Raw genomic sequence first — 12,283 nt, 5'->3', positions numbered from 1 at the left:
TAGTGGACCAACCCGACTTTGGAGGCCAAAATGGCCCCAACATCCAACTCGCACAGCCATCCGGCCGGACGTGCGCCCGGCGCATTCGAAGCACATTCCCCGGACGACATCGTCGACACGCCAAGTGGCGTAACGGATGCGGCACATGCCAAGGCAAACTCGGCTACCATCGTCCTTGTCACGGAGGGATCTGGCTTCCTTGCGTCGCATCTCATCCTCCAACTGCTCGCGGCTGGCTACGCCGTCCGCACAACTCTGAACAGCCTGTCACAGGAGGACAATGTGCGCAAGAGTCTGCGCATCGCCCTGACGGCGGCCGGTGCCGACGTTGACGGCTACCTTGCTCGGCTCCACTTCTTTGCGTCCAACCTCGCCTCCGATAACGGCTGGGCCGATGCCGTCCGCGGCTGCACATATATCCACCATACGTTGTCGGGCGATGCACCCAAGGATGGCGTTTTGCGCGTGCTTCGTGCGGCCCAGGAGACGACTGTCCATCGTGTCATCCTGACGTCGTCGTTTGCCACGATTGGCTACGGCCATCCGCAAGAGAGCAGCCACGTATTCACGGAAAACGAATGGTCGGTCGACGACAAGAACTCGCTTCCGGCCTACCACCGCGGTTTGCTTCAGGCCGAGCGTGCCGCCTGGGAGTATGTTCAGGGCTTGCCCGCTGGCGGTGAGCGTCACGGCAACAAGCTGCAGCTGACCGTCCTCAACCCCGTGGGTACGTACGGCCCGGCACTTCCTGGCCTTCCGCCGCCCGCGCCCAGTGCCATTCAGCACCTGCTCGACGGCACGTGGTCTGCCCTGCCCGACCTCCACCTGGGTATCGTGGACGTCCGCGACCTCGCCGATCTGCACGTGCGGGCCATGACCGCGTCAGAGGAGACCGCCAGCGGTCAACGCTTCTTGGCCGCTGCCGACGGCCGGCCTGTGTCGCTGTCGAGTATCGCCATGGCCATCCGCAAAGAGCGACCGGCGCTCGCAAAGGCTCGCAAGGTGCCGTCGATCAGTGTTCCAAATTGGGTGGCGAGGGCAGCGTCGATGGTTGGTGGTTCTGGTGGGAGTGGTGGACGTAATGTGTCGTCGCATTTGGGTCCGGCGCTTGTCACGAACAATGAAAAAGCAAAGGGCCGGCTGGGATGGCGGCCAAGACCTGTCTTTGAGACGATCATGGACACGGTGGATAGCGTTGTCGCGGAGGAAAGTCGTATGGTACGGGAAGCAGGAAGGCATTAATATTGATGGCGGAAAGGGGCGAAGAAACGTTTAAGATACCATGCCATGTGCCATTTGTAATTTGAATTCACCTGCGCTGTGCCATTACGGAAGCAAATTGTTTACGACTTCGGGTCGTAGGTTTCTCTTTGACAACCGACACAGGCATGTTGTAAGACGAACACTCCAAAAACGCATCTGCTCACAAAATGTCTTTAACTATTAACCACGCCCTGCACCTTTTCATACAAGCAGATTGTATCGTTGGATCACGCCTCACCCACCACCTTTGCCACGTTGAGTTGGACCGCACCGGCGAGTCGAAAGGCCAGCCAAGCGGACGATCAAGGCAACACTTTGAACGTCTCACGTTTACTATGGAACTTGCCGGGTATGTTTGCCAATTACACTGACGTAGTGCCAATGCATTTGTCGACCTGGACAACATCATAGCAAATCCCTACGACTGGAACATCCGAATCACAGACATGACCGTCCTAGAACGTCAGCATTGAGGGTTGTCAGCACCAGCAGCTACGACGTCAACGACCAGTGCTGTGCTAATTTGGAGATAAATTGGAACTAGATCGCCCAAAGGCCGCTGAACAGACAGTTTCTTGACTACCCTGGCCCAGTAGTGTGGTAGCGCCCGGGCTTATCGTGTATCGGTGTTGTAGCCAATTCAAGCAGGGCTATGGAAGTCCCCTCACCCACTTGCAACTTGATCCGCTCCTTCCCGTGCTTCGTAACGTTTTCCTCCTGATTTTCTCTCCGTCCGCTCTTTCTCCTTTTGTTTTAAGCGCGCACGCTCCTTCCAGAACATTTTGGGTTGCATGCCGCTTTTCCTGGGTTCGGAAAGTGCAAACGGCCAAACGTGGTCTCAACAGAGCAGGCCAAGGAAAGGGCCCGCGGTCACGGAAAGAATATTCGACATCATATTCCCCTTTTTTTGTCGTCCCTTTGTTTACGATTTTTGGCTTTGCCCTTTTGCGACAATTACTTTGTCTTTTGTTTGCATTCGCATCGATATTCCACCAACGCACGAGCAAACGAATCTAACGATGCAGACTTCTCTCACGCAAAGCTGCCATTTCTGAGGCGCGCGGTAGCACCAGTGGATCAAAACCCTTGCTGCATCCCACCTGCATATGCAATGCATAGCTGCCCCATCCCTTCAACACACAAATCCCTTCCGTCGAATTATTGTCGGGAGCTTTCATGCTGGCCTTGGCAAATATTCAAATTTCATTGCCTTGCATCCCTCCCTTGACAGCGATTGGCCGCGAGCGCACAACAAAAGGCCACCATTAAAGCCAAAAGCACGCGCAACGATTGGAAGACACTGACGTGAAGACGACCAAGACACGCATGACGGTAACACTACGAATGCATCAAGGAGGGAAAACAAGTGTGCTGATAGGAGAAAACGCGCGACAGCTGCAGTCATGCGCTCGCCGTTTGTTTACCTTCTCTCGTCCCTGCGGTCCAACCGTCCGCTCCGTCCAGCACTTTGTGTTTTCGTTCCACATCGCCCTTTCGTGGTTTCTTGTGCTCGTTTGCTCTTGTGCTTGTGTTCATTTCATGTTAGCAGTTTTTTTGCTAAACTCATACACTTTCCTCGACTGCCACGTCATCGCCGTCTGATCCAACTGGCCGTTGCTGCTGTGCATTTTGGGCGGGCTAAAACATATCAACCTTTTCGTCTGCTGTCACCATTTTTTACGTCGTGTACGGTTTGTCTTGCCCTGTCGCCGTTTCGTCTTTTGTCCGTTCGGCCTTTTGTCGTGTCACTCTGAGAATCCTCAGGTCGTGTTTTGTCACCTCTTCGCGTGTTACGGTTTTGAGTGTTATGATACCGTTGCATCTGCTGTCTCGCTCTTTCTTTCTTTCGTCTTTTTTTGGTGTGTGTGTCCTAACTCGTGCACCGCTTTCTGCTTTGCGCCCCGCCGTCTCACTTCTCGTTGGCTGCGTCACTACCCGTGCCATCATGCACATTGCCCACTTTAATATGTTCCGGAAAGATGGGTGAACAGGGATGAAACGCAAGCATGGATGAAAATAAATAAGGCAAGCGAGCGAGCCAGGGCAAAGAGTGCCCACACATAGCAGTCAAGCAAACGAGTCAACCACAGATGACGAAGAACCAACCAGGGCCGACAGGGTTCGGAATCAAGGACGAAAGGGGCGAGAAGGGAAAGGGAAACGGACATGCTGCCGTTCTCATGAGGCACTGGCAGGACTGTGGGCCGCCGGTAGTTTTATGTTGTATGGATGGGTTGGTTTGCAGGAACAAGGGACACATCATGATGGGGCCAAACCCAGACAAGGGAATCGAAGCCGCTATGCTGAGCTCACAGACCTCAGTTGGACATCAATGAGCCAGACTGCGCATTAAATTGTAAGTTTTCGGCTCTTTATTCTGTCCTACTTCGCCATTTTCTGTCATACCTTTTTATCCCAATTCGTCCTGGCTGTTGGGAAAAATACGAGAGGGGTGTACATTTTATGTTTGTGGCTTTTGAAATTCTTCCATTTCATTTGCGTGGGTTCTCCCGTACAGCATTCCTCATCTCCTTCCATTTCTGCCGCCTCCACTGCCAGCGCGCATCGACGACTCACTCGCGCGACGACGCTGGTCTCCCCCACCTCAGCAAATCCCTCGTCTCTATTACAAGACTACATCTCACTCTTGTCTCCTTTCGCCCAAGGCGCTGGTCGTTTGATCCGGAAAGGTATCCCATTGCTCGTTGTTACGGTCAGCAAAGCGCACTCTCGGTCCTTATCGTGCCACGCACACATCTCTCACATCTGTCGGTCAATGCTCCTGAAAAGAAAAACTATGACAAGTCATGGATTCGTCTTTTGTCGCGACAAGCGCTTCAGACGCCGCCGAGTTGGGTGTCCAACTGGCCAAAGATCTCTACTGTCTCGCCTCCGAGTATCCCAGCGTCGAGTGCCAGATCGGCCGCATTGCACAGGCCTTTGTCGACGTCAACCTGACATTGGCCGATCTCGCATCGGCACTCCTGTCTAGCTCGGGTTCGGTATCGTTGACACCTCCATGCTTGGAGCGTGTCAGCGCCTTGATCGACCGTGTTCATATGGTACAAAAGACCTTCCTGGACGGCCTGGGCGAAAATAGTTCAGCCCCTGTCAGTGGCAAGACACCCAGCAGCAGCAAGAAGCCGAGCACCAACAAGTCGAGTAACAAGCTCGGGCGGCTCAAGACACTGTTCCCCGGTTCGGGCGCCGCGGAGCGTTTTACAGAGATGGAATGGATGCGCAATAGCCTTGCTCTTCTGGCGACCGTGTTCCGGCTGGCCACATCACAGGCGCATGCCAGCGACGACAGCGCCAATCTTATCAATCAAAACAGGTTTCGCATTGCGTCCGAGACGCTGACCAGTGCCGTCATCATATATGTCCGGACGATTGAGCAAAGGCTTGCTGGTCCCGAGGACGACGATCCGAGTGATGACGAAGAGGCCATCACAGGACCAGGCTCCTTGCTCTATGTTGCCCCCGTTGCCTTGTACCCCAAGGCGTCCAAGAAGGGAAAGTCCAAGAACAAGGCGCCCGTCGACATCAAAGTTGACGCAGCCGACTGGATCTATGAGAGGCTACGAGACAGAATCAAAGAAAGTGACCGTGCTGAGCGGCTCCCACGCCAGTTTGTTGAGTGGCTTCTCGTAGAGGCTGTGCTGCCGAAGACGGACAAAAAATCTGAAGTTGCGGATGCAGTTGCGGCAGAGCCAGCAGACGGAAATGCACCAGCAGAGGATGTGTTGAAGGATATGCGCAATCCCGGTACGGAAACAAAGGAGGCCATGACGGAGCCAGAACCAGAGCCGCAACCTGCTCCAGTTTTTCTGTCAAAGAAGGCAGTTAAGAAACTGGCCAAACTCAAGGGCAAGGCGAAAGCAGTCGCCACGAAGCCTAGCGAGCCTGAGCGTCCGTCAGACGACAGGGACATTGGAACAGCTGACAATAATGCGGCCGAAGATTCAGACAGAAAGGTCATGGATGACATCAAGGCTGGCAGCACTGATACGGCGGACACAAAGAAAGGTGGGCTCATAGCCGATACCGGTGGCGCTCCTGAAGCAACGCCCGCGCATCAAGCCGACACTCCCAAGGCAGCAGCGACGCAGGCCGAGCCAAGTAAATCCCGGGACGCCAAGATTGCACAATACGACCTCGAGCAAGATCATGATGATCTCCCACCACCATACCCGTCACCGGACTTTTTCATACCTCATGGCCGAGGCCAGCCATTCGGTGTCTCGCATTTCCCATATCCTCCAGCTAATCCTCTGGGGTACCAAACACAGACTGGTGCTACGTTTGATATGCCACCATTTATGCAACCCCACCCTGCGATGCTCCCTATCGGTGTCTACCCACTTCATCCACAATACATGGCAGCATCACAGTCATTCTTCTCACCTCGTGGAGCCGCGGGTGACACCCACCACGGACCTAGTGATCTCTTTGATGGCCTCCCGCAAAGCCGACCGTTCCCCAGCATGAGGCGGGGATCCATTGAACGACCATATCGTTACGCGCCTGGGCTTGAGATGGGCCGTGGTGGTAGTTTGGCGCCTCCAAGCCGACCAGCTGCGTATGGCCAGTTTGATGAAGACGGCCACTTCGATAATGACTCCCCGGTAAATAGGCAACCCGACTCAACCGGCCGCCGCCGGAGGGAGAGCAATGACTCTCAAAAGGCCAACGACAACAAGGAGAACGAACGATACGGTTCAGGCAACAAGGCAGGTGATGAGGCCTCCCCCGGAAAAGGCAAGGCAGATGCAGGGTACGATGCACAAGCAGCAACGGAGCTGGGCCTTGAACGTGTCGTGTACCACCTTAAAAAGCCCATTGCTGTGTCCTCGAAGCCGGTCAAGCAGGGCGACGAGAAGGCTTCTGCTGAGAGTGAGGAAGATGCTGAGAAGCATTACTCAGACGCTGAGACGGTCGATATAAGAGATGCTCTGCCACCATCAAACAACTCGGGCAAAAAACGGAATGGGAATGTCAGCACGTCTGCTGGGAAAACCCATGGCCAAGCTAACGAGGCTTCCTCGCCCCCGGTAGCCCCTGTCCTGCCTACGCCACCAACTCCTCCAGCTGCCGCCGGGGAAGATGATAATGCTGTTGAAGCAGAAACGTCTAAATTGAAAACAAAGTCTAAAGCCAAGCAGATGGCGAAGAACAAACGTAACGCTAAGGCCGAGGCGTTGGCTGCGGAAGGGGACCACGCCGAGACAAAGCCAGGGAATAAGAAGAGGGACGATAGCGAGTATGAGAGCGCCAACGAAAGCAACGATGGCAAGAATGAGAAAGATAAAAATACCAACGACGACGGCAACGAGACGCAATTTTCTCCCGATACCGAGCACAGAGTCTTTACACCCCCAGACACACCGCCGCACATCCCACACCCTGGCGAGGCGCCTGTCCCACCACCGGCTGCTCACATGCACTCGCAGGCGCCACATCCAGGTCCACTAGGAGCTGGTGGTGCTGCTGTTCCTGGTGGCTTTCCAGGTTCTACTAGCATACCATACTTCACGCAACCGCCGCATCCCATGATGGGCCCTTATCCATACCAGACACAGCCCAGAGGTGGTCCCGAAGCCACAGGCTATGGACTCAGCGTTGATATGGGCATGGGTGCCGTCGGTACTGGCTTTGGTGCTGGTGCTGCTACCATAGATTCGATGTGGGCATCCTTTTGGAACGAGCGCTTCGGCATGCCGCCACCAGCCGCTCCTTGGGTTGGTGCTCAGGCAACAGGGATGAACGGTCCTCGAAATGGTCCGACCGCTGCAGCAGAACGGAGCTCGAGCTGGATCCGGGGGGACGACCACGCCAAGCCGGTTCGCGGACCTCCGCCACAAGACTCGGGTGCACATCCTCCGCCAAGGCCTCAGCCATGGAACCGCTATCGCAACCGGGGCAGTCGTGAGGACCATCACGATGACGGACATGCAGTCTTTGTGCACAGTGAAGATGACAACTACGACGACTATGACCACCACCGATATCCGCGTGATCGCCGTGACTACCGCGACGACTACGATGACCGTGGCCCAGTCAGAAGTGCTCCGTACCACGACGACTACCCACCGCGGCGCCGGTCACTCAGCCCGCCCTACCATACGCAAGACCGCCGCCGGCAGTACCATGAACAGCAGCGACAGCAGCGTCCTCGCTACCACCCTGACGACTCGCCGCCTCGGGGCTGGGAGCGCGAAGATCGAGACCGAGGCGAGCCAAGAGGGTCGCCCAACTTGCATGGTGGATCGTATGAACAGCAGCCCTCACAGCCGCCATACCGCAACGCTTTTCACCCTTATTACGACCAGCCGCGGCGCCCGTCAGTTTCCAAGGGGGCAACAACTGCCGAGTGGGGCTGGCCAGGCGACGTCAAGCAACCACTTGATCCTCAACAAACGCAGCTACCACAAATGACACCCCAGATGCCGCCCATGTTCCCACAGGCCCCGCCACCGCACAACAGCCATCCGGCACCAGGCTGGGACGGGGGCTGGAACGAGACCTACCGCCAAAGCCGCGGCCATGCCGAGTTCGCCATGACTGAAATCAACGGCTAAATGGGAAACGGTTGGGCTTCCATGTATGCGTTGTCTTCATATTTGTTTCGTTTTTGTATGTTTTCTCTTTCGCGTATACCCTGTACTCGAAGCATTTCGATGCCTTGTTGCCGCAAGTTACGTTATTTTTTAGAAGACTTTTTGTTTTGTCCTTGCGTTCTGTATTAAAAACTGGGCTCTTTACGACATGATGACCTGTCTTCTTTTGGATTTTTTTGCTTTTTGTTGGGGCGGCAAGGGAATGTGCTTGGCGGCTGTTGTGCATTACACTCCAAATTGCTTGCGGTGTGTTCCAGCCGTCAATTATTGTACTCCAGACATGCGTCCACAAAATATTTTCCCGTTTAGACAGATGAGACAACACAAATTTTAATGGTTCATGATTTGTTCAATCCATTTCCTACCCATTGCATCTTCTTCTGGCAGTTATGCCTATAACGACCGGATTGTTGTATATCTATTGGCATTTTTATCGATGAGAGTAGAAATGTTAACATATGAAAATTCGTTTCTTGAAATTTTCAAGGGTCGTTTTGTTTTCTTTAAGTGAAAAGAAGGCACAAAGCAAGGCAAAGGATGTGGAAAACCAAATGAATATCGTTGCAGTCCTAGAATCATATTGAAAATGGAAGGACAAAAATAGGTATGACATTTTATGCAACAAATACCATGTTCAGGCAAGTGCTCAAATACAGTTAGCCTTGCCTCGACAGGAAATCTGCTTAGGAAGTATAAAATTGTAAACTAGAAGAAGCGAGAGCTTGCTATATGCGTCTTGAATGTAAAATGGTATAATGATGAAATATTCGAGACATGACTGAAAATGTGTTTCGAAATCGACAAAGCGAATGGGTTTGCAGACAATGCAGCATGGATGTTAGAGATAAATAAGAAATAACAAAGGAAACAGTAAAAGAGTGGTAACAATAAATTGCAAAAATAGGCCAAAAAAAAAAAAAAAAACGAAAGTGTATGTATTGCTTTAGCAAAGGGCTAAAGTGAAGTCAACACCAGAAAGAGAATGAAATATGTGCTCAGAAAAAGAAATATGTGTTCATGATGCTGCTGGACAAGATGCAGGCTCTCAAATCTGCATGAGCGGCCAAAGTGCTGCATGCTCGCCTCTGACGCCACGGTAGCCTCCGTGATCGAGGCTCTCCCTCTGTCGTTTGGAATCAGGACGAGAAAGCTCAGTTTGACTTTGTGCAACATGTGCCTGTGTCAGTTCTTGGGCTTGCTGGGCTTGCATATTCGCTACCTGCACGTGTGGATGAGCATGACTAGTGCCACGAGTATGGTCTTGCATCACAAGATGACCCTGGTCGAATTGGGTATGTAGCTGAGCCTGGGCTTGTGCTTGTGCTTGTGCTTGCGCCTGTGCCTGGGCTTGAAGCTGTGCTTGGACTTGAGCTTGCGCGATGCTGGCTGCAGCCTGAAGGACGTTCTGGGACTGTGGAGGAAGTGCCGTTGTAGATACCATTGACACGGGCACCACGGCACCTAGGTCATTGACGGCTAGACTGTCGTTCTTGTAGTCGTTCATAGTCATGATTCGTTTGGCTGGCAGGGCACTGATGCCACCGGTCACAATTTGTCCACTGGCTAAGGCACCCGTAGAGCTTACGGATGCTGTGCTCGCTGCTTTGGAGATTGTGGTGGATTCGTCGATTCCATGTTTGTCACGGCGATGTGTTTTGAGATTGTCAAGTCGACTAAAACTCTTCTTGCAGCCGGGTATGTCACAAGAAAGACGAAGGCCTTTATGAACGTTCTTGTGTTTGCGTAAGTATCCCCGTAGGTTCTCACGGACGCCTCGAGGCTTCCAATTGCATTCGTCGCATACCAAGTCCTCAGGATCGATGTCATCGTCGATGGTCGACGTAGGTGTCTTCGGCGGCTGTAATGATGCCCTCGAGCTGGATGGATGGCGCTGGTGGCTGACTGGTTTGGTCCCTGTTTGTGATACCCCTGTGCCAGTGAACTCAAATCGCGGATTGGCTGCATGCGCTGTCAACGACGACATTTGAGAGGACGACGGAGGGAAAAGCCCGCCGTGAAGCGGTTTTTGGCTGTTAATATGTGTCGGGGGCTCCTGGACCGCGATTGGGATGGTTGGTGGACCGATCTGGTGTGGATAGGTGTCTCGGTGTTGCTGGGGGTGTTGGGCTGGAAGATGGCCTGATGCAATGGATGGAGGCCTTTGCATGAAAGACGCGACTTGCTGGTTAACAGGTCGAGTTGGTGTTGGGAGTGGGCGACTTGGCAAGCCATCCATGTCAATATCCATTGACACCGCCAGTGAGTCATGCGGATTCGAATCTATTCGATGGGGATTGTGAGGCGTATGTTGGTTCGCTATATTTTCAAAAGTTGTCGGTGGATTGTGCAATGGGTTGGATATTGTGGTAGTTGTAGAAGGTAGTGAAGGTCCTGTGGTCAGGACAGGTCCCGGGATATGATCGAGGCTACCATCGGTGGGAACAGGAGCCAATACGACGGAGGCAGTTGCATTTTGATTGTTATGGTACCAGTTATGTCGCTCGTCCAATATGAGATTCTCGGTTTGGTCAAAATCTCCTGAAGCTGGTGTTGACGCAAAGGAACTAGGCACCGTTAGGCGGTCGTCCCCCTTTGAAGGCGATATTGGTGAAAATACACTCGTGCCTGATCTCTCATTCATAAGAAGAGGTGCGGTGGATGGGGGCGACTGTAAAGAACACATATCTGACGATACATTTGCCGGAGGTTCACCTGCAAAACCTGCCGCAATAAGTTGAGCAGCATCTGGTGAGAACGAAGGCAGGATCTGTGCCGCGAATAATGATCCCTGTGATGTGTTTGTCGATGAAGGAAGGGATGGAGTCTGGTCAAACGTTGTCGATGGCCGGGTAGAGGAAATGTTGCTTGTGTCGCTAGAGTCTATGTCTGTTGACCACATCATAGACGCGCTTCGGTCATCCATGCTACTGCTTACTGCTCCTGCATTGCCGAAGCTATCACATGAGCAAGCAGCAGCCATTGTAGATATTCCCGCTCCTGACCCCGGCTTCACACCGATTCCCTGCTGGTGGTGGTGGTGCTCGCTCGTGACAAAACATCCTTCGTCGAATGTGCACGTATACCCCGATGCATTTGCAGTCCCAGGTGTAGAGTCGAGCCCATGGTTTGCTCCTGGGGGATGTGAAAATGTGGGCACCATCTGCTGGTCAACTCTGTACGCCGTCTGCAACTCTTGTATTGAACGAGGCGAGAGCATCTGTGCTTGGTCTAGGCCGAGAAATTGATTCCATTCACAGGCATCCGTCGAAGCTAGAAATTTTTCCGAGTGGTGGATGGTCGAGCCGATGCCGTCCATATCAGCTGTTGTGCCGGTCAATGTTGGAGATGAAATCATCGAGGATGTGGACGTTGGATGGGGCGTCTGATCCAGGCCGGCATTTCCCACAGGGCCAGCACTGGACACTGAGAATCTGCGATTCGAGTTTCGTCGACGAAGCGTAAGGGTATCCGTCAATGTTTCTTTCATCTTTGATCCAAGGCTCCGTTTCCTTTGAAAGCCTACTGCTGTCGACTTCCAGCCTGCCCATTCAGTCCACTCCTTCTCCGTCGTAGGAAACCGGTGCCAGCTGCAGCATTTCCAACACTCAAACTCGCCCTTTCCGAGCTCCGGACACGTAAATAGGTGCTGGACAAGAAAAAGGGGCTCTGTGAACGAGGATTCGCACTTTGTCATTGGGCAGTAGTAGCCCTGTGAACTGTGCGAGTAGATTATCTTCTGCTCAACAAACTCGCGCAGAAATGTGAGAACGATGCGAGCAGTCGTTGGGTCGGTGACGACCTTCTCTTCGTAACTATTAACCGTCAGCTGGAGTGAATTGTTGCCATGACTTGTTGTCCAAGGCATACTTACGGGCATGTTGTGTTTTGAGCGAGGCCCAGGCCACCATTCGAAGCTCGAATATCCATCTTGGGTAGTGGCAAGGATCAACAAGCAAAGTAACATGCTTTCTGGCCGTAGTCCATCCCTTTTCTTTTCCTTTGATTTTCACCACACGTGAAAAAAGCAAAGGACCAAGGGCAGGCGTCAAAATTCAAAATGATTAAGTAGCGCCTTTGCGGCCAGTTTCTGTGCTGGCTTGGCTGTGCTCTGGACTGTGGCTCGAACGTTGACACCCGAATGACTGAATTTCAACCGGTATCGTATTGAGAAGGAAACGCGTAGAGGTTTGGGGCCGTTATATTTCTTGATGACGCTGTCGTCGACGTATGTCGTTGATGCCCTTGTGTTTTGGTCGTAGATTTGCAGTCGTTTCCAATCTGGATCCTTTCTACATCATGTTCCGGTTGTCGACACGAGACGTTAAATTCTGTTTTGCCCGGGGTGAAGTAGTGAAAATCTTTCCGAACGGGGATACCCTCCGCCTTTTGTGGTTGAACGACTT

General features: G+C 52.9%; 5 protein-coding genes across 5 annotated transcripts; 3 read left to right on the top strand and 2 right to left on the bottom strand.

The window, feature by feature from the left end:
- Positions 1 to 30: 30 nt before the first annotated feature.
- SPSK_09392 (dihydroflavonol-4-reductase) lies at positions 31 to 1,242 on the top strand (the record flags this gene model as incomplete). The annotated part of the gene is made up of 1 exon (XM_016735965.1): positions 31 to 1,242. One exon carries the CDS (start codon positions 31 to 33, stop codon positions 1,240 to 1,242), a length of 1,212 nt encoding a protein of 403 aa, XP_016587021.1.
- Positions 1,243 to 1,430: 188 nt separating this feature from the next.
- On the top strand, positions 1,431 to 1,736 carry SPSK_10106 (uncharacterized protein; the record flags this gene model as incomplete). Its single annotated transcript, XM_016736662.1, has 2 exons — positions 1,431 to 1,612; positions 1,640 to 1,736. The coding sequence occupies 2 exons, from the start codon at positions 1,431 to 1,433 to the stop codon at positions 1,734 to 1,736; spliced, it is 279 nt and encodes a 92-aa protein (XP_016587020.1).
- A 1,204-nt stretch (positions 1,737 to 2,940) lies between these two features.
- On the bottom strand, positions 2,941 to 3,207 carry SPSK_10155 (uncharacterized protein; the record flags this gene model as incomplete). The annotated part of the gene is made up of 1 exon (XM_016736706.1): positions 2,941 to 3,207. One exon carries the CDS (start codon positions 3,205 to 3,207, stop codon positions 2,941 to 2,943), a length of 267 nt encoding a protein of 88 aa, XP_016587019.1.
- An 863-nt stretch (positions 3,208 to 4,070) lies between these two features.
- On the top strand, positions 4,071 to 7,841 carry SPSK_08358 (uncharacterized protein; the record flags this gene model as incomplete). The annotated part of the gene is made up of 1 exon (XM_016734958.1): positions 4,071 to 7,841. The coding sequence occupies one exon, from the start codon at positions 4,071 to 4,073 to the stop codon at positions 7,839 to 7,841; it is 3,771 nt and encodes a 1,256-aa protein (XP_016587018.1).
- A 1,084-nt stretch (positions 7,842 to 8,925) lies between these two features.
- On the bottom strand, positions 8,926 to 11,807 carry SPSK_08476 (uncharacterized protein; the record flags this gene model as incomplete). The annotated part of the gene is made up of 2 exons (XM_016735072.1): positions 8,926 to 11,692; positions 11,752 to 11,807. 2 exons carry the CDS (start codon positions 11,805 to 11,807, stop codon positions 8,926 to 8,928), a joined length of 2,823 nt encoding a protein of 940 aa, XP_016587017.1.
- Positions 11,808 to 12,283: the final 476 nt, after the last annotated feature.

Source organism: Sporothrix schenckii (assembly GCF_000961545.1).
Source record: "Sporothrix schenckii 1099-18 chromosome Unknown Cont44, whole genome shotgun sequence".
Taxonomy (NCBI): domain Eukaryota; kingdom Fungi; phylum Ascomycota; class Sordariomycetes; order Ophiostomatales; family Ophiostomataceae; genus Sporothrix; species Sporothrix schenckii.
The sequence above is the reverse complement of the archived record's forward strand: the minus strand, read 5'-3'. Positions and strand labels throughout refer to the sequence as shown.